Source organism: Colletotrichum truncatum (genome assembly GCF_014235925.2).
Source record: "Colletotrichum truncatum strain CMES1059 chromosome Unknown Contig_0004, whole genome shotgun sequence".
Lineage (NCBI taxonomy): Eukaryota > Fungi > Ascomycota > Sordariomycetes > Glomerellales > Glomerellaceae > Colletotrichum > Colletotrichum truncatum.
Window position 1 is genome coordinate 3,666,795 of NW_027222401.1, and position 18,659 is coordinate 3,685,453.

The window sequence follows — 18,659 nt, forward strand, 5'->3', positions numbered from 1 at the left end:
CTGATTACTCACTGTACCTCTACTCCTCCTGAGTCACTTGCATATTCGACCTTGTTTTCTTCACACGGAACCACCTTGGCTTTGTTGTCCCGCGACTCATGTCCCGCCTCTAAATCCCGAGCATCTTGTCGCATCTCACCACCACATTCCTGCTTAGTGCATATCACGAGACATCACAAGGCCATCTTTGACGACGTCAGCCTGCCGCACCCTACATGCATATGAGCAGATAACACACCCACCACCGAGATCTCCGATGCATTTCTTAAAACACACTGCTCGCTCCGCCCTCCGGGCTTGCGATCGTCCTCTGGCCAAGGGCATCCGCTTCTCCCCCTCCAAACATTCCGTTACCGCCGCCGCCGCCGCTTCTGCTGCTTCCTTCTCCACATCGTCCACCAGGCCGGCCAAGAACCACGTCTACGCATCGTAAGTGGACCCGCTGCATGCTCTTGTACAATTGATCGGCTGCCCCGTGCCCGGCATACGACGACCGACATTCGATATCTCTCTACTTGCTAACCTTCTCTTGCTAGTGTCCGCCGCCCTGATGATTTCCACACCTACCAACTCCTCTCCGCCTCCGCCCGGACACCTCTCATAACCTTGTGGACGACGTCGTGGTGCGGGACGTGCCGAGTCGTCGCCCCGTTGATAAAGTCTCTCGTCGAATCAGGTGTCGGCGAGGCGGAAGGCGGTGTTGCATACTGCACGGTGGAATTCGACGCACCCGACGTAATGAGCGGCGGTCTGGGCATGACTTATATGATCTCCTCCATCCCAACCCTACTAAGCTTCGACAACCAGGAGGCTCAGATCCAGACCAAGGTCCACGATGCAAAGAAGCTCGCCGACCGCGCCTTCCTTGAAGAGTGGATTAGGACCGAGGCTCGGCGGCATGGACAGCGCGGAGGCGGCGGGGGCCCTAGCGGCGTGTTCGGCGGGCTATTTGGGGGCTTCAAGTGATCTGGAAGGCGGTAATTGTCACACAACACGTGAAGTCGCGTAACATGATTCGTCTGTCGCCCAATAACAGATTGAAGGGGGCCACCGGGTGTCATCAAAGCGGAAGCGCTGTCATTCGGTTTTGTCGCTGACTAAAAAAGAAGAAAAATGCAATTCAACTCGATACCCTCTTCCTCCTCCTCCTCCTCCTCACATCTCAAGGCGTGTAGAAAACCTCCTCAACAGGCTTCCACCACGAAGGCGCGTCAACGGCCTCGCTGCTCACAGCACCGGGGACAACAGACTCTTGCCAGCCGTCGGTCATGGCCCACCACTCACGGACCTTGGGGTTCTCGCGCATCTTCTCCATGTCTCCGGCGTAGTCGTAACCGACGTACTTGAACGAGGCGAAGAGGATGCGCGACTCGGGGTCGTGGAAGATGCTGTCTGTTGGAGGAGATCAGTAATCAATGTCCATGTAGGTTTATGTGTCTTTTTTTCCCCTGAAGCAAAGCGGTTACACCTACAGTCAACAATGTTGCACTCCTTGATCTGCTTGAGGACCTCGGGCCAGACATTGGCGTGGACCTCCTTGTACTTGTCGAGAAACTCAGGCTTGAGCTTCACAATCTGGGCAAAGCGACGACCGGGGTTCTTCTGCCTGTTGACGGCGGGCGCAGGTGTAGCCTCCACCTCGGTTGGGCTACCGGTGGCGGGGGGAGAAGCACGCTTGCTGGACCACATTTTGATGAAGTTGTAGTAATGTTGGGGATGTGACTGAAACCTTCGTCGTCGATTGCTGAAGAAGTGAAGTTTTTGCTCGCAAAGTGTGTTCGACGGAGGGCTGACCCAAGTATGTCCCGTGGACTCGGACGTCGGCCTGGAGAGCCTGGAGCGTCTGCTTAGAGCCGATCAGCGGGGGGGACACCCAGCCAGCGTGATGGGTGGAGAGAGGTGCTGAGGAGGCGCGCTCGGGGGAAGAATGTCGCGAGGCGGGGCGGCGAGGGGTAACAATGCGGGGATTGGGGGGGAATAGTTTGTCCAGAGACAAAAAGGCCAGAACAAGCCCAATGGTTGCAAGTGTTTTGTGATTGTAAAGAAGAAGGCAAAACACAGACAATTGCAATATCTTTTTCTCTCTCTCACACACACACACAGACACACTTGGGAAAGGCACACCTATCTTGTGAAAATCCGTTTCGGCTGTTTGTCCCCCTGGTTCAAGCCGCTTAAAGAGGGGAATCGATTGACCACAGCACCGGATATGCGGGCTCTTCAAGTACAGCTGCCGTGGCTATTCGCTATTGTTTTTTTTTTTTTTCTCCCCCACAGGTAGGTCTTTTGCCGCCGACAGTTGATCCTCGCCAATAGCAATCGCGCGATACGTCGTACGGTTGGGAAAACGGGGGGCCCGGTCAAGCTGCAGAGGGCGATGAGGGATAAGCACTTTCAATGACGAGCTGCTTGCTGCTGGGCGGGGGTTGGATTTTGGTGGACCAAAAAAAAAAAGCGGCACGTTCGGGAATCGGCGCCAGTTGTCGACGACGAGATCGGGGGAGTCGAGTAGTACTTTTTTATAATCTACGGCCTGGACGGGAGCACATATTAAAACTCCAAGTGCTTCAACCTTGGAAACAGGAGGGCAGAGCAGAGCAGAGCAGAGCAGAGCAGAGCAGAGCAGAGCAGAGCAGAGCAGGGCAGAGCTCAGCTCAGCTTCGCCTCGCCGGTGTCCGCATATACAACTACATGTGTCACGCGGTGTCCCTCAATCGTCTGAACTTGCGGTCACAGCGTCTGCTTTCACCCCCTTGCCTATTGCCGTTCTTACTTTCACGATAGCTGCAACAAGCTCTCTCCCTCTCTCTCGTAGCACCGGTTAAGGTTCACGTCTGGGCCTCTCCCTTGCATGTAAGGGAAAAAAAACATCGAAGAGGGAGAAAAAGGGGGGAGGAGACACCAGATGCGGTGTGTTTTGGTTGGATGAGGTCCGACCATGTGTCCCTGCTGACCTTTGATTCCCCATCCATCCTCAACCCCCCCCCCCCCCCCCCCCCCCCCCCTTCCCAAGTCCGATCGGGGCTCCGGTCTCGATTGTGGTTGAGACCCTGGCGATGAGAAAGGGAACCCCCACCCTCCGCCCGAAATTTCCGCTTTTAGCCTGAGAAGGGTGCTATCTCTTTTACCGTGTTTTATTTTTTTTATTTACTTCCCTCAGTATGTGTGTGAGTGTGTGTGTGTGTGTTCTAGACTTTTGTTCCTCCGTTCGTTTCTGATTTCGGTTTGCGGGGATGTGTGTTCTGTTTCTGTTCATGTGAGACTCCGCGGTGAACCCTGCCCACTCAATATCCCCACTAAAGACCGCGTGGGGTTTTCAAACATTGCCATATCTATGGATTCTGCAGAATCCAATTCCGCCGTTGGTACGGGGGTACGGTGTAGCTATAGTACCACGTCGGTAAATTTTTGGCCGTTCTGGCGGAGATTGAGCGCGAACCAACTTTATTTTCACCTGTCTACCCGTCCCCTTTGACTCAGTCATGCGGAGCGGAATGTATTACCAGCATGGGGATTTTTGACCGCGAACTTGATGTTTTCTAGTTGGTGAAGAGCGGGAGTATATATTACAAACATTCGATACGCAGGAACGAGAGACGTTTTGGCGAGGTTCGGTTGTGTCCAAGGGAGGGGAGCGAAAGAGGAAATAGCCGAGGCATGGCGGAATGGTACCCGGAGCTCGGGGCCAGAGTTGGCACCACGGATGTGCTGTTGAAACCGCTGAAGCTGTCAAAGACTGACGGCCCGGAGATGCGTGCCGCTTCGATCCTGCATGTCACTTTTTTTTCCCCTCGCCGTCTGTCAAAGTTGATAACACCCAGACCGGCATTTATGGGCGGCGCTAAGCGAATGGTTTTGCTTAGGCGCATAAGCTTTCGGCGGTCGGTTAATCAAGCGATTGTACGGTGAGGTTGACCGCATTTTGTGAACCTTTTCATTTCGTTATTCGGCATTGGGTTACCTTTTTTTTTTTTTTTTTTTTTGGTAATAATATTAATGATAATTGTGAACTGCATCAATTTTCCGCCAACTGCGGATCCACTTTAGAGTCTCGACAACGGCCATAAAGAACGATATTCAATCTCAATCGTGAAGGAACTCAGATGCTCATTGGTTTATTCAAAACAGTCAGCTTCTAACTGCAGCACCAACTGGCATTCCGCGCCCAGTCTGCCTGTCGAACTCGAAAACGCCGTTTCTATCATCTCAGGACTGCTTTACTGCTGCAATTTACCCTTGTTGTGGGCCGACGGCAACTTGAAGTGTTCAAATATGGCTAAGTGTTCGCGAAAAAGGAAACTTTAGAGATTTGTAGACGAGCTTGGCGTAAGCGAGATTTTCACGCCTGAGTGCTCGTTAGTAGTACGTGAGCCAATGACATGTTGCGAATCTACAACACTAGGTTGCATTCTCAGAAGGATCGCATCTCACCGTGGTCCTTCACATTTGATAGGCCGGCCTTGTCATGTCTTGAATTATTGAGACATGGGCAGAATAGGTTGAAAGCCCGTCGGAGGTTATAGTATTTTGATACTGTAAATGGCATCCTTTCCTAAGTTGAGCAATGTCGAAAGGTATAAAAGGGGCAGAATAGACGGTATTGGTTATGAATGCTTCAACTCCACCAAGCTATCAAGGAATTCACACAGATCTTTGCGACACATTACCTCTGAGCTTCATCATTTATCAGCTTGCAAAATGAAGGCTACCACTCTCCTCGGTTTGTTCGCCTTTGCTGGCATTGTAAGTTTCAGTCTTCATCTCGTATGTGTAGTGCAGAAACGTATATCTCTAACACCTTCCTCCGTCTTGACAGGCCCTATCCGCAGCCCTAGAGCCTATCATCACCAGAGACGTGGACGGCGACCTTCCACCCATGACTTGGACCGGCCCTACCAAGGTTGGCGGAGAGGAAGTCACGCTCCACGGGACTGTCCAAGTAGGTCAAGCCACCCTGGTTCATATTGTCTCTCTGAAAACAACCTTGAGTTCATTCTTATGCGACTTTTAAACACTTACAAACACCTCAGGAAATCTACGCCCAGCTCACGGCCATCAACCCCCAGTACAATGCCCTCGACTTCCCAGAGTACCGGAAGAAAGTCGAGGAGGTCGCAGTGCTACAAGGTCTTACTCCTGAAGAGTTTGTCAACGGCAATTCAACATCGTCTTCATCTCTCCAAAAGAGAGACTGGGTACGTCTTCTTAGATAGCCCCTCTGTTCGATCAAGTACAATCACCTGACCTTTGATCTAACCCTTTCGTTCCTAGATGAACTGCGACGTCGCCGGAGACATGGTCCTTTACTCCGGGTTTTCCTGTAAGGAAGGTAAAGACTACCTCGTCAGGCTCGGCAATGGCCTTTGCGGTGCGCCCCCTGGCCCCGGAGGGTGTCACAGTTCTATGAACAGTCATCAGGGGCACGTGATATCTCACGTGCTGGCCGTACCCGTATAAGAGACGCCCTCGACAGCATCATCGTCAGTAGACCAACTCAATAGAAGACCAACTGCTTATACCTACGTTTATCAATTCATCGTTGTTTATTGCCTTGTGACCGTTTGTTTGACTTCTGCACTATTCTATTTACATCTCTATTCTTATCACGGTTCCGACCTCTGCCTGTTGTAGCCACGTGCTAGCAGGAAGAACTGTGACAAGTGGTAGCACAACTTAATCTCGATCAATTTTTTCTCTCGATTCAACCGCGATACATCGCGGAGAATCTCGAGGGAAACACCCTACGAGCCTACTCGCTCAAAATCACAACCCATACCTCGACGTAGCCAACGTAGACTTACACGATGAGTTACGCAAATAACCCGAGGTTAAACAACGGTCATCGCGAGACAGCGAGACGTCTCCTACGATATTGGGAGACATATCCCGATGATCCCAAAACAACAAGAATTTCAGACTCCTTCCGAGCATATACGAGTGTTATAGCGTTCATCGCGTGGAATACGAATATCGGCCGAATCGACGTCAGATACGACGATAGAACCTGGACTCAGGCAACGCAACTCGAAGACAGCTGGAGGATAGAGAATTACGACTATAACGAGGCGGTAAATAGCATCGCCAGGGCGATTATCTACGCCCGAGAACTCCAGGACCTTCAAGGACAATTCGGAGAACCAAGCTCGGAAGAGTCAGACATCACGAAAAGCAAGCAACCCGTGAGAGACAACGAAACCACCGAACCAGCGCCAATAACGCCGCCAACACAGCTTCAACAGCAAGAGCAACAACCTCCTGGGGCACCACTCAAGCACGGCCAATACGAGGGGAATCACGAGGACCCCCAAAAGCCACAGTCAGCGGTATCGGATACAACCGCAAGCCAACCTCAACAAACTTTTCAGCAAGCGGGACCGTCAAATCAACAACAATATACGAAACCGCTGCAAGCCGAGGTTATTCCTCCAAAAACGGAGGCACGAGTCATGGGGACCCCATCGGAGGAAACGCAATTTATACCGAGCCAGGGATGGAATCCTCAACAGCAATATATGCCCCCCGGCACAGGAGGATACCTTCCCCCTCAGGGGCAGATGCCATACCCAATGGCAACGGGATTTCCATCCTTCCAGACTCCACCGCCCCCTCAAATGCAGCAGCAGTTCGAGGCAATGCTAATAAACGCGTTCGGAAGGCTGTTGGGCACGGCAACGCCGGGATCGGAACTACCGAACCCAGGGAGGAGATTCGCAGCCATAACGAACATTCAGCAACGATACGGAGTATTCTGGCCCGACGCCGACAGCAAGTACGGCAGGGAGCCCATATTCCACGACCGAGAGACACCATGCTACCGAGACGTAGACCTATGGCTCTCGGCGATCGAAGCCAAGATCGTTGATCCTCACGCTCGAGACGAGGTCTTCAGAGAATGGCAGAGCCTACTTAGAGGCAAAGCACTCAGCTGGTGGGAATATCACCTCGGGCCCGTGGAAAGGAACCAGTACAAGGCCCAGGGATGGTTCGGCCTGCAGAAGGGACTGAGAGCCCGCTTCGGGCCAACCCAGATAGAAGCAATCCAATGGGTAGTATCCAACAAGTTCACCGTAGAAAAGATCGGTAGCAACAAGGATATCCGATTATTCGCCCAAGACTGCTTCAAATATGGCAGAGCATGGTTGGGATCGTCAACGCCCCAGCAGCAACTACTCACGATATTCTACAACGCTCTGGACCCATCTCTGCAACGATTTCTCCACGAACCAACGCTTAATGATACGGTTGAGAGCTATCTCAGACTCGCCGAGGAAAAACGCGGAGTTATTCGAAGATACCTGCAGACCCCAATCGAGGTTCTTCACACAACCGCCCCAGACAGTGAGGATAACGCTCTATGGGGAGAACCACGCCCAGCCTGGAACAACAGGAACCAAGAGAAACGCGATTTTCCCCAGCTACAACGTGACCAGCCCCAATGGCAACAAAAGAAAACGCAACCTAACTGGAAACAACAAAACTGGAAAGACCGCAAACCCTGGAACGCACAGCAGAAGTTCCCGAACTCAAGGCGATTCGCCCGGTATAACCGTCCGGGTCAACCGCCTAACGACGCTAAGTTCGTGTGGGAAGACGAATCGGACGAGGACATGATCAATCACCTCGTCGATCACGGGTATATCCTCGAAGACGTCGTAGAAGTTCCAGCGGCACAACCACAAGAGGAAGAGGTAGCCCATACAGGATGGACTAGTGACGTTGCCTTCCGCGCCCACGAGGCGACCACTCCCAAGGCAGAGATCCCTCCCCCATCTCCTCAAATACAAGAGGAAGTAACGGTAGTCACGACGGCGTGTCAAACAGAGCCCCAGACGGAGCTGCCTAGCGACTTCGCTGGAGTAGCCGTGAAAAACCACGAAATCAGAGAGTTGCCGAAGTTAGCACCAGGCCAAATCATCGACGCTCAGACGAAACCGAATAAGCGTGGCATGCCCTCGAAAAGAACACACCTTCGACTCCACGTCAAAGCCGACGACAATAGCGAACCAGACGAGGTGTGTATCGACACAGGAGCCTCAACTATACTAGTTGAAAAGTCCTGGGTCACACGATTCGCCCGCAAATCGTCTTTTCGAGCGATCGAACCAAGGAAAATGAACGCCGTAGATTCCACCTTCCAGGTCACAGAAGAAGTGACATTTGACTTCTACGTCCCTGGTAAAATAGGCGAGACAGACGTGAACGCACACGTTATTGTCACAGCAGGGGTTGTCAACATGCTCGGAGCAAACCTATTGCTCGGCACCCCCTTCTGTGAGGAACACGGTCTCGTCGTAGACTTCAACAAGTCTGTTGTTAAGTTTCGATCCGTATTTAATATGGAGGCGCCCGTTGAGTATCGACGGCAGACGCCACCCGCCAGGCGCGTGGACAACGCCTACGCAGTAACAATTCCACGGAAGAGTCAAGTCTTCGTCCCGGGACGATACAGCCCTCTGCCAAGGGATAGTAACGACGGGAGCGAGACCTGGCACTTCCACCCAACACATGAGGCAGCGATCTACAGTACGGTAGACCTCGCGACCCCAGCGCTATTTCTCATCCATAACAAAGGAAATTCAGAAATGCGAATCCCCAAAGGCCGCCGTATCGGTCACCTCACGAAACAACCACCAGGGGACACGAGTATCCTGCTCAGCGACCTCGAAGCTGAAAATGAGCAGGACAACGCAATATTCAACATAACTAACGAGGAAAGCACCCCAGAAGGAAGTACCAAACCATGGATAGACGAGATACCAGACTACGGAATCTCTAAACCAGACGACGTGCCAATGATTCTCAGCAAGCACGGCGTCGAGATACGTGACTTCGACAAGGAATTCGCGCAACAACTGCGGAAAATCCTCGACAGGTACGATATTTATCACAACAAGGGTATCATACCACTCCCCGACGAGGAACGTATGCGAATCGACCTCGTCGACGGATGGCAGAACCAAAAAACCAACATAAAGGTTTATCCACTCGGTCTCGAAGACCTCGCGGTTTTAGACGAAACCTACGGCCAACTTCACACCGAGGGAAAGATGGATTGGGCTGACGGCAAGCCAATCCCGATTGCCTGTCCTCTTTTCATCGTATGGCGACAAACGGAGACCGCGAGAAAACCCAGAGTGGTCGCGGACTTACGCCCACTCAACCGTCTAGCGGTCCCAGACGTTTACCCCTTGCCAGACCAAGACGACATCATGAACGCGATTCGTGGCAAGAAAAGAATTACCCTCTTCGACGCCACCGGGTTCTTTCACCAGTTGCCTATCCACTCGAAGCACCGTAACAGGATGGCAGTGATAAGTCCCCGTGGTATCGAGATCTCGAACGTAGTGCTTATGGGATTCAAGAACTCGCCGGCTTACGCCCAACGATTCATGGATCGCATCTTCCAGGACCATAAACACTTCGTTCGCGCGTACATCGACGATATCGTGATCTTCAGCGATACCGACGAAAACCACCTTAAGCATGTTGAAACAGTCCTCAACATAATCAACAACAACAGGCTCAACATAGCAGCGAAAAAGTCATTCGCTGGTTTTCCTTCCGTGAAACTTCTCGGCCATATCGTGGACGGACAAGGGATACGCAGAACGGACGATCGAATCGCTGCATTTAAGAATCTCAGGTTCCCAAAAAACCTTAGCGATCTCGAGAAATACCTCGGAATGGCAGGATGGCTTCGAAAAGACATTCCATGGTACGACGTGATCGCAGCCCCCCTTAACGAAAGGAAAACCGAGCTAGCCGCGATCCTACGCAAGGAGGACCAGTTGCCAACAGGCCTCAATAGGGCTGTAAGAACTAAACGGTTCCAACGTACGACTTTCGAGCCAACGCTAGAAGAAACGGAAGCATGGGAAACGTTACAAAAGAATCTCTGCGACCAGGTCGTGAGATACCACCATAACCCAGAAAAACCCTTATTCTTTAAGATCGACGCTTGCAAGGGAGGATTCGGGCTTATGGTGTTCCAGATGGATATCACCTGGGACGGCGTAGGAATTCCCGGAAAAGACATCCCACAAAAGCATATCCAACCAGTGCTGTTTCTCTCAAAAGTAACATCCCCAACAGAGAAGCGATACTTCGCGACCGAGGCGGAGGTAGCAGCAGTGGTGTGGGCAGTGAGGAAACTTAGGAAACTGGTGCAATCAAATAGGAACCCAGTACAGATCCTTACGGACCACGCAGCCACAAAGGGAATTCTCACCCACACGTCGTTGAGAACGATGGACCTTAATAAGGCAAACCTTCGGTTGGCCAGCGCCGCCAACTACCTCTCTCAATTCAACCTCAACGTCACCCACGTCCCAGGGAAACTCAACGTTGTACCCGACGCTCTCTCGCGTCTACCGTTGCTGGTGGCAACAGGTAGAGCAGACCCGTTCGAAGAAAGCGACGTACTCGCAGATATCCACGACGATGAGAATATCGCAGCTTTCAACTCAGAGGACGACGAACGGTTGGGAGAACCAGGAGGGTTCACGATTGGGATAGGCGAAGACTTCGCCAAAACCATCGTTGAAAATTACGAAGCCGACCCAAAGTACGGAAAACTGATCCAGCAACTCAAGAGACAACAAGAGAGTGGCGATGAGTGGTGGTCACCTAAGGAGGCAGACGACGAGGAAAATCGCGCTCGGAACGAGAGGCGCACGCCGATTCGTCGTCGAATCTCCCCGTGGCAACTATCAGAGACAGGCTTCCTATTCCACCGTGCGTATGATGGGACAAAAAGGCTGTGTATCCCACGCAAAGCCGTCGTAGAAGTTCTCAGCCTTGCCCACGATCAAAAGCACCATTTCGGCGTAGACCGCATGCTAGCAGAGCTAGCCAGCTTCCAGATACGAAACAAGCGATCGGTAGTAAAGCGATATATCGCCTACTGCCCGAGATGTAAGGAAAACCAAGTCGACCGGCAGAGACCGCCAGGCAGCCTGCAGCCGATTCCAGTCGTGGGAATCCCCTTCGATACCGTAACAATCGACTTCGTTACCGATTTACCAAAAGTAAAAGCACGAGGGAGTCCGTGGGCATTACCCGGATTCGAGTGGTTTGATACGCTCGCGCCCACAACGGACAAATTCTCGAAGAAGGTCATACTTCTACCAGGCCATACCACGTACGGGGCCAAGGAGTGGGCAATAGTCCTTATTAGGGCCTTCCAACTGGCTGACTGGGGACTTCCACGTCGTATCATCAGCGACAGAGACCCCAAGTTCATCTCAGCCGTCTGGACCGCGATATTCCGCACTCTCGGAGTGAAACTGCTCTTGTCGACAGCCTACCACCCACAGACTGACGGCCAGAGCGAGAGAACAAACCAAACAGCGGAAATTGCAATCCGATTCCAACTTTCAGAGTACCCGGAAACCCCATGGCCAGAGGTTCTCCCAGCGCTGCAACACAACCTCAACAACTCGTACACCGCAACGATCGGGAGATCTCCCAATGAGGTCGTATACGGATTCAAGCCTCGAAGCACTCTCGACGTCATCGCGGAAAAAGACGCTCCAACCGAGTCTATCGACGTCATAAGAAAGATATACCAGGACGAGGCAGCGGCTTTGATCGATATAGCGAACTCGCTGAGAAAGGAACGCTATGACAAAAAGCACTCAGACGTCAGATTCTCCGTTGGCGACGAGGTTTGGATAAGACTAGGGAAGGGCTTCCACTTACCTGGCCAACGCCATAACAAGTGGACGTCACGACGTATGGGCCCCTTTCGAATCGTTCGAATTGTGAGCCCAACAGCTTACGAAGTCGACCTCCCGGCCCATTGGCGAATTTTTCCAATCCTATCGGTAGCGCAGCTATACAAGCCAGCCCAGGGAGACGACCCATTCAACCGTGAACAACAGCCGCCCCAACCTATCGAGGTTGACGGCAGCGAAGAATGGGAAATCGACCACATTGTGAGCCGCAGAATCAACCGGAGAAAACGCGAGCCAAGGATCGAATATCTCGTTCGCTGGAAGGGATTTACCGCAAGGTTCGACACCTGGGAGCTTCGCGAATCGCTTGAGACCAACGCAGCAGAGCTCGTCAACGAGTATGAGGCGAGATATCCCGTCGACGCGGAGGTTACACCAACCTACCGCTCCAAGCGACGCCAACAACGAAACAACTAGAACAATGTCGCTATTCTGCGACAAAACAGCTGATTCCTAATAAAGCGATATCAGCGAGATTATTCCCTTTGTTAACGTAATGGAATTTCGCACAAAACACTCGTTCCTTCCCTTCGTAGGCACTTGCCTCATAGGCAGCGAAAAACTCTGCCTTTTCACTTTCACCACCACCACCACAAAAAGTGAACTTTTCCTACTATATAAATCCCACTTCCACCCACACAACAGAAAATCAACAAATCTCCCACTTCATAACACATCACAAACCCCTTCTATTCTCATCAAGACTTTCAACTTACCACTACTACACGTCCCAATTGCGAGATTCGACATCAAGAACGCGAAGATGTCTTCCCAACGCACTCGCCAAGACACCGACGAGATCGCCGAAACCCCCACCGGCTCCGTCGCAGCCCCGGAAGCGACGTAGGCAACAACGAGACCCAGACCGACGACGAGAACCTCGGAGACAACTTCGGCCTGGCCGACGAGGAACTTCACGTCGTCAGCGAGAGCGCCGCCGAGGAAATCACCGTGGCCGCCACTGAACACACTGGTGACCAGCAGGACACCACCATGTTCGACGCCGACGAGGCTAACAAGGCCCACGAAGCCCACGCCGAACCTACCGAGACGGTCGAGGAAGACCAGCCTAAGAGGACCAGCAAGGGCAAGGCCAAGACCAGGGCCAAGAAGAGCAACCCCGAGCCAGTTGACGAATCCAGCGAGGAGGAGGAGTCCGACGCCTCAGCCGTCGAGGCCACTCCCGCCCCCAAGGCTAAGAAGGCCAAGGCTGGCAAGAAGTCCGGCACCCTAAAGAAGAAGAAGCGTGCCGCTACCAAGGTCGATAGCACCCAGGTCCGAGACGCTAAAAAGCGCGCCCAGGACGCGTTCGCCTTCTACCCGGACGATATGTTGCTCGAGGAGATCGAGGCTTGTCTTGACAACTTCACCGGCCCAGCCACCCCCTCCTCCAACCTGTTCATTCGTCGCGTTCAGGACGCTTGCAAACGCGCCTACACCGCGTACAACAACAACGCCTCGTACACGGAACACTTGCCGTCCCGCGCCTAGGTTCTCGCAACCGTCTTTTATACTGGCGACGGTCAGGTCAACGGTACCATCGCGGGCCACCTCATTGCTGTTCACCGAGCCGACCTCCTCTCAGTTCCCCCGCTCGTGAATATCAGCTACATGACCGCCACCGATACAACCGCTCGCAAGCAACTCAAGAATATGGAAAAGGCGCTTCAGGCTTTCGAAGGTGACGTTCACGGAATGAACGAGACGGTCACCAAGAATGTGAAGAAAATCGTTGACGGCGTCAACGAGGAGATCATCCCTCGCCTCAACGAACTCGACGAGAAAGCCCAGTCCACCGTCGACGTCGCGAGCGTCAACGATCGCCTCAAAGCACTCGAAGCGACTGCTGCCAGCAAGGAAATGATCGCCGCAGAGGTCAACCGCGTCATCGCTACCAAGGATGACGAAATTGCAGCCCTCCGCGGTAAGATCGTGGAACTGCGCGAAGCTGTTGCCAAGTTGCAGAAGGGCGACAAGCGCGTCGCCACCGAGAACATCGCAGGCCCGGCTAAGCAGAGCCGCTTTAGTAACATGCTGGACCGCGATTAGGATAGGATTTCATCGTCAGGGTCGTGATTCTTCGCGATAGATGGGTAATGGAAGGGACAAATTCATGTAATTAGTTTTCATTTTTACTGTCGATCGGGACGATCGTCTTTTTTTGGGAGGGGCACCTGTCACAGTTCTATGAACAGTCATCAGGGGCACGTGATATCTCACGTGCTGGCCGTACCCGTATAAGAGACGCCCTCGACAGCATCATCGTCAGTAGACCAACTCAATAGAAGACCAACTGCTTATACCTACGTTTATCAATTCATCGTTGTTTATTGCCTTGTGACCGTTTGTTTGACTTCTGCACTATTCTATTTACATCTCTATTCTTATCACGGTTCCGACCTCTGCCTGTTGTAGCCACGTGCTAGCAGGAAGAACTGTGACAGAGGGTGTGCTCGCGTCAGCTGCTCCAACAAGTGCGGCATTTCCTTTTGCAACGATGTAAGTGGCCAGCAGGCTCGTTTTGGTATACACCGGTTCTTGGAGAAGTTATGTCTGACATCTTGTGTGTAGAATCGCTTTGAGCACAGGGTCCCTTGCATCAACTTCGCCGGCGACTACGAGGAGATTGCGCGACAGTGTCAGAGGACCGGCGGTGGTATCATCGCCCTTAAAGGACAAGTGTTTAGAACGAACAATGGTCCTCACTGGAACACGATCGTCAAGCGTCACGAGTGTTGAGGTTGTTTTGTGGACCATGAGAAGGATTGAACCTTATGCGGAGGTTGACACAAATCGAAATACATGATTCCGTTTCGACTTTTCTCTTCATTTTGATCTGGAAGTACACGCACTATTCAAACAGGGAGAAGTTAGGGAAGGTGAAGATTGTGGGCTTGTTTTGGTACTGTCGTTATCGATCGTTTGTCTTTGAGTAGCTCAGTATGGACTAAATGTTGGCACTTAGAAAATATATCAACATTGTGCTTACACTGTGATTCCCGATCTATGACCACCGTGCAATGCTTGGATCTTGTTGTAATTGTCAACTTATACGAACAAGAGAACTGTAGGTTTCACAGGGGGTGAAACGGAATTCCGTTCGTCAATAACAAATAACAGTAAATTGGTTCTAATCGATGGTTCATGATAGTTGAAAGTGGTGTTGTTAACTAGAAGGTAGGGATATTCCCCCTTGGCCTGTCACGTGGGTCTGGGAGGCTTGGGCCTCTCAGCCTGGCGGGCGTGTGGCTGGAAGTGCTACACGACTCCGTATTCCAACTATCGCAACACTGGAAACTCTCTTTTTATGGTGTTGAAGCGGTTGGAATACGTTATCCCTATATAGTTCCGTCTCCTCGTTAATTCGGCCTCCTATCCTTACTTTCTCCCGTAGTTACGGTCTTGTTACCTATCCTTCTATACGTATCGTTATCGTATTGCTATTAACGAATCTCTCGAGGGCTTGATTTGGTTTGCTCTTCGTAAGGGTATTAGCAGGATTGTCTTCGCTGTTAATCTAACGAATTTCTTATAGTTCTCGTCTTTCATACGATTATCTTAACGCTATGATATTGATTATAAGTCGCTTTTCTTTAGTAGTACCTAGCTTTACGAGATATTCGTATAGCGAATAAGAATCGGTATAAATAACTATCTAAATCGTTAGTAGGTTAAGGTAGTTAGTAATTATCGCTAGGGTTATAGCGAGGGCGTAGGCTATATCGACGCTAGCGACTATCCCGTAGATCTCTAATACTAATACGCTGTAGGTAACTTGTTTACTCTTCGTAAAGCTATAATAAACGAGGTTACCGTAAATTGTAAATTCTCCGTTATTACTATTAGAGGAAGTATCGTTAGCTAGGATAATTAGAAACCCTAATTAGGAGGAGAGGTCGTAGTTATTAGCGAACGACTTGTTAACAAAAACGAATAGCTTAGCTATTATAAGGTCGAGTAGGATAAACGTTATTCCTTAGTTAAGCGATTCTATTTGCTATCAAATCCGTTAATTTAGTATTTTTATCGCTTCTAGCGAGGGGTCTTAGTGTTAGGCAGTAGTAGATAAATCGAAACAGGCCTTAGGTTAGCAAATTAACGCGATGTACGCCCCTCTGGCGCGTTGTTCGACATATTGCTATTTTAGGTTAGGTTTAGTAGTCTTAATATATCGTAACTTCTTAGCTTGTCCCTTTTACCTTAAATTAATCGAATTGTTAGTTAATAGCGCGATTATCCCTCTGTTAAATTAGAAAGGTTTGTTAATTATAAGGATATTCTTTGCTTTTGCTATAAAAGCCGCTTTTTCTAACTATTCGTCTTCTAATTATAAAAACGCCTTGTCTAATAAACCGAGGGTATCGTCGGTTTGCATACCGATATAGCCAAAGTATAGATTTTCGGTAGATAAGATTAATAGGTATAGATCGTACGAAGAAGTAACTATCTAGAAATTCTCTTTATAATACTTATAATATATTACCTACTAGTAGGTTTTAGCTTCCACGATTCCGTATAAAGGCTTTACAACCTCTATAATAGTCCCTTTTAGGTATTAGTCTTAAATTTACTTCGGTAGGTAGGCGAAAATAGTATAATTAAGCCTTATAAAGGATTAAACGTAGGCTTATATAATATCTCGAAGCTATAGTTATTTCCCTTCTCGTAGGAGTAACGGGGTAATTAATAGAATTAGCCGTTAACTTGCCTGCTAAATCGTTAGCGATTAGGTTAATATAGCCTTCTTACTATCGTCGGCGTAACCTTATATTATAAGTCTCGATTTCTCGTAAGGTTTAGTTATTTTACCCTTAACTTTGTTAACGATACAAGATCGGAAGATTTATACGTTCTAATACCTTCTCTTATTAAACTAGGTAAATTTAAATATTCTTTTAGCGATAAGGCTATTAATCTCTTATTTAGTTAACTATTCAAACGGTTTGCTTAGTATAGTAATAATACCTTCTCGTCGTAGTTTGATTACTAATTCTTTATCTACTTGCTCCTTAATCGATAGGAAGATTTGTTAATAATCCGGGTTATCGTTAAATTCTTTTATAAAGTAGGCGATTAGTAGTAGTCTCTTCCAGGGTCTGCCTAGGCGTCTTCTCGGTAGCTCTGGTGCCTCTTGCGGTTTGTCTGGTTTACTACCTCCGCCGGCGATAATAATCTCGTTATATACTACTTCCTACTACGGTATCTTAGCTTCGGGTTCTTCTTCTTCTAGCGCGGCGATGGAATTAGGTAGTTGATTGGGATCTTCGTAGTATAGTTTAACTATGGTAGACCGGAAGGTCTTCGGACTACGTAGCGTATCGATAGTATAAGTTTCGCCGTTTATAGCTGCTAAAGTAAACGATCCGGTCTAGCCCTTCTTTTCGCGCTATACTCGTACTTACGACCGTAGTAGTAAATTAATAATTAGCCTTATATTAAGGCTATTATAGGTAGCGATAGCTTCTACTACTTGTTGCCTTGCGTAAAGTTCGTATACTTTGCTTGTCGCCTTCTTAATCGCTTTCGCCTGCCTTATGACTTTGGGAGATAGTAGCGAATCGTCGGTAATTCGTAGGTATAAGCCGAATACTAAGAGTATTAGTACTATTCCGTTCAGGCTAGCAGTATCGTTAACTGCCTTAACTACTATTTAAAGTGCTAATTCTAGCGTAATTGTTAGGTCTTCTGCTTTAATGATTTCGTACGCCCTCCTTAGAGGTGTATAGTATTGTTTAACTTTCCTAATACTATTATAGGCTTCTATAGGAATTTCCTTGATTTTAATTACTATTCCTCTCGCCGCGTTTCGGAATTCTGTTAAGCGGAAGTTTATTCTAGCGTCGGTAACTAGCTAGTCTAGGGGTCCCTGATATACATCTATCTAGCAAAGGCGTAGGGCTTCCTAAGTAGCTTTCGTAGAAATGTCCTTAAGGAACCGGGCGGCGTTAAACGCTGTAGCGGTATCGACGACGTAGAGGACCGGTCTATTACCCTCAAGGTATATTACGTCGGCGATAACCTTATAGTTAAATTCGTAATCGTCTCGTAACGTGAATTTAAACCGTGATAGCGCTAGTACGTGTATTTAGTATCGATGGCAGACTTTCGATAGTTGCTTAATTACCGTAATTTCAACTAGGTAGCCGGCCTTCTAGAGCACCTTGTATAATCGTTGAATAGATAGGTGTCCGAAGCGATAGTAAACCCGTCGCAATTTAGCGTCTGTAAGGTAGTTCTAGGCGAGTAGTTTCTCCTTATCGAGTAATAACTATAGGTGGCCTTATTTGCGAATAATAGGTACGACCTTGTTTCCTTAGATAAGGGTATTCGTAACGTTATTAAAGTAGACCTTTAATCGGTCTATATCTCCTAGGCATATAAGGAAGGGAGTATTAGTCTTAATAACGTAAAATTTAACGCTTCTAAACGGCGTTAGCACTTTAGTAGTCCCTATAGACTTTAGTAGTATCCTATCGCCGAATTTTACTATAACGCTGCTAGCCGCCTTAGTGTTTAACGTAATTCCTTCGTAAATTTGTTATAAGGCTACGAATTATAGGTAGCTAGCGGTTGAGAATCCTGCTACGCCCGAGTCGGGCATGATCCCTTAGAAGTTCTAGGCAGAGTAGCATCCCTCGAGTATAAATTGCGAAGGTAGCTCTTTCGGTTCTAGTTAGTTACGGAAAAAGTCTTCTTTCGTAATAGCATAGCAGGTTAACTAGTCTGCTAGGATCGTAGCGATCCTATTGCCGTCAATTGCTATTATAGTAAAATAGGTAGTGACCTAGAATTGACTATCGCTGCCGGTCTCTTCCTCTTCGTTACTTTTACTAGTTTGTTCGGTTACGTAGTAGTATTACTAGGGGTTTTCGGCGGTAAGTTATAGGTCTAACCCGTCGAAACCCTCGTATTAGACGAGAAATT

The 18,659-nt window shown here is 49.4% G+C and overlaps 6 protein-coding genes across 6 annotated transcripts; 5 read left to right on the forward strand and 1 right to left on the reverse strand.

The window, feature by feature from the left end:
- Positions 1 to 256: 256 nt before the first annotated feature.
- On the forward strand, positions 257 to 966 carry CTRU02_207740 (thioredoxin-like protein; the record flags this gene model as incomplete). The annotated part of the gene is made up of 2 exons (XM_036727396.1): positions 257 to 429; positions 537 to 966. 2 exons carry the CDS (start codon positions 257 to 259, stop codon positions 964 to 966), a joined length of 603 nt encoding a protein of 200 aa, XP_036580763.1.
- A 196-nt stretch (positions 967 to 1,162) lies between these two features.
- CTRU02_207741 (L-rhamnose mutarotase) lies at positions 1,163 to 1,689 on the reverse strand (the record flags this gene model as incomplete). The annotated part of the gene is made up of 2 exons (XM_036727397.1): positions 1,163 to 1,392; positions 1,473 to 1,689. The coding sequence occupies 2 exons, from the start codon at positions 1,687 to 1,689 to the stop codon at positions 1,163 to 1,165; spliced, it is 447 nt and encodes a 148-aa protein (XP_036580762.1).
- Positions 1,690 to 4,698: 3,009 nt separating this feature from the next.
- Positions 4,699 to 5,457, forward strand: CTRU02_207742 (uncharacterized protein; the record flags this gene model as incomplete). The annotated part of the gene is made up of 4 exons (XM_036727395.1): positions 4,699 to 4,743; positions 4,817 to 4,939; positions 5,031 to 5,195; positions 5,272 to 5,457. 4 exons carry the CDS (start codon positions 4,699 to 4,701, stop codon positions 5,455 to 5,457), a joined length of 519 nt encoding a protein of 172 aa, XP_036580761.1.
- A 347-nt stretch (positions 5,458 to 5,804) lies between these two features.
- CTRU02_207743 (uncharacterized protein) lies at positions 5,805 to 12,152 on the forward strand (the record flags this gene model as incomplete). Its single annotated transcript, XM_036727394.2, has 1 exon — positions 5,805 to 12,152. One exon carries the CDS (start codon positions 5,805 to 5,807, stop codon positions 12,150 to 12,152), a length of 6,348 nt encoding a protein of 2,115 aa, XP_036580760.2.
- Positions 12,153 to 12,498: 346 nt separating this feature from the next.
- Positions 12,499 to 13,226, forward strand: CTRU02_207744 (uncharacterized protein; the record flags this gene model as incomplete). Its single annotated transcript, XM_070204955.1, has 2 exons — positions 12,499 to 12,558; positions 12,600 to 13,226. The coding sequence occupies 2 exons, from the start codon at positions 12,499 to 12,501 to the stop codon at positions 13,224 to 13,226; spliced, it is 687 nt and encodes a 228-aa protein (XP_070061488.1).
- Positions 13,227 to 13,346: 120 nt separating this feature from the next.
- On the forward strand, positions 13,347 to 13,784 carry CTRU02_207745 (uncharacterized protein; the record flags this gene model as incomplete). Its single annotated transcript, XM_036727393.1, has 1 exon — positions 13,347 to 13,784. The coding sequence occupies one exon, from the start codon at positions 13,347 to 13,349 to the stop codon at positions 13,782 to 13,784; it is 438 nt and encodes a 145-aa protein (XP_036580759.1).
- Positions 13,785 to 18,659: the final 4,875 nt, after the last annotated feature.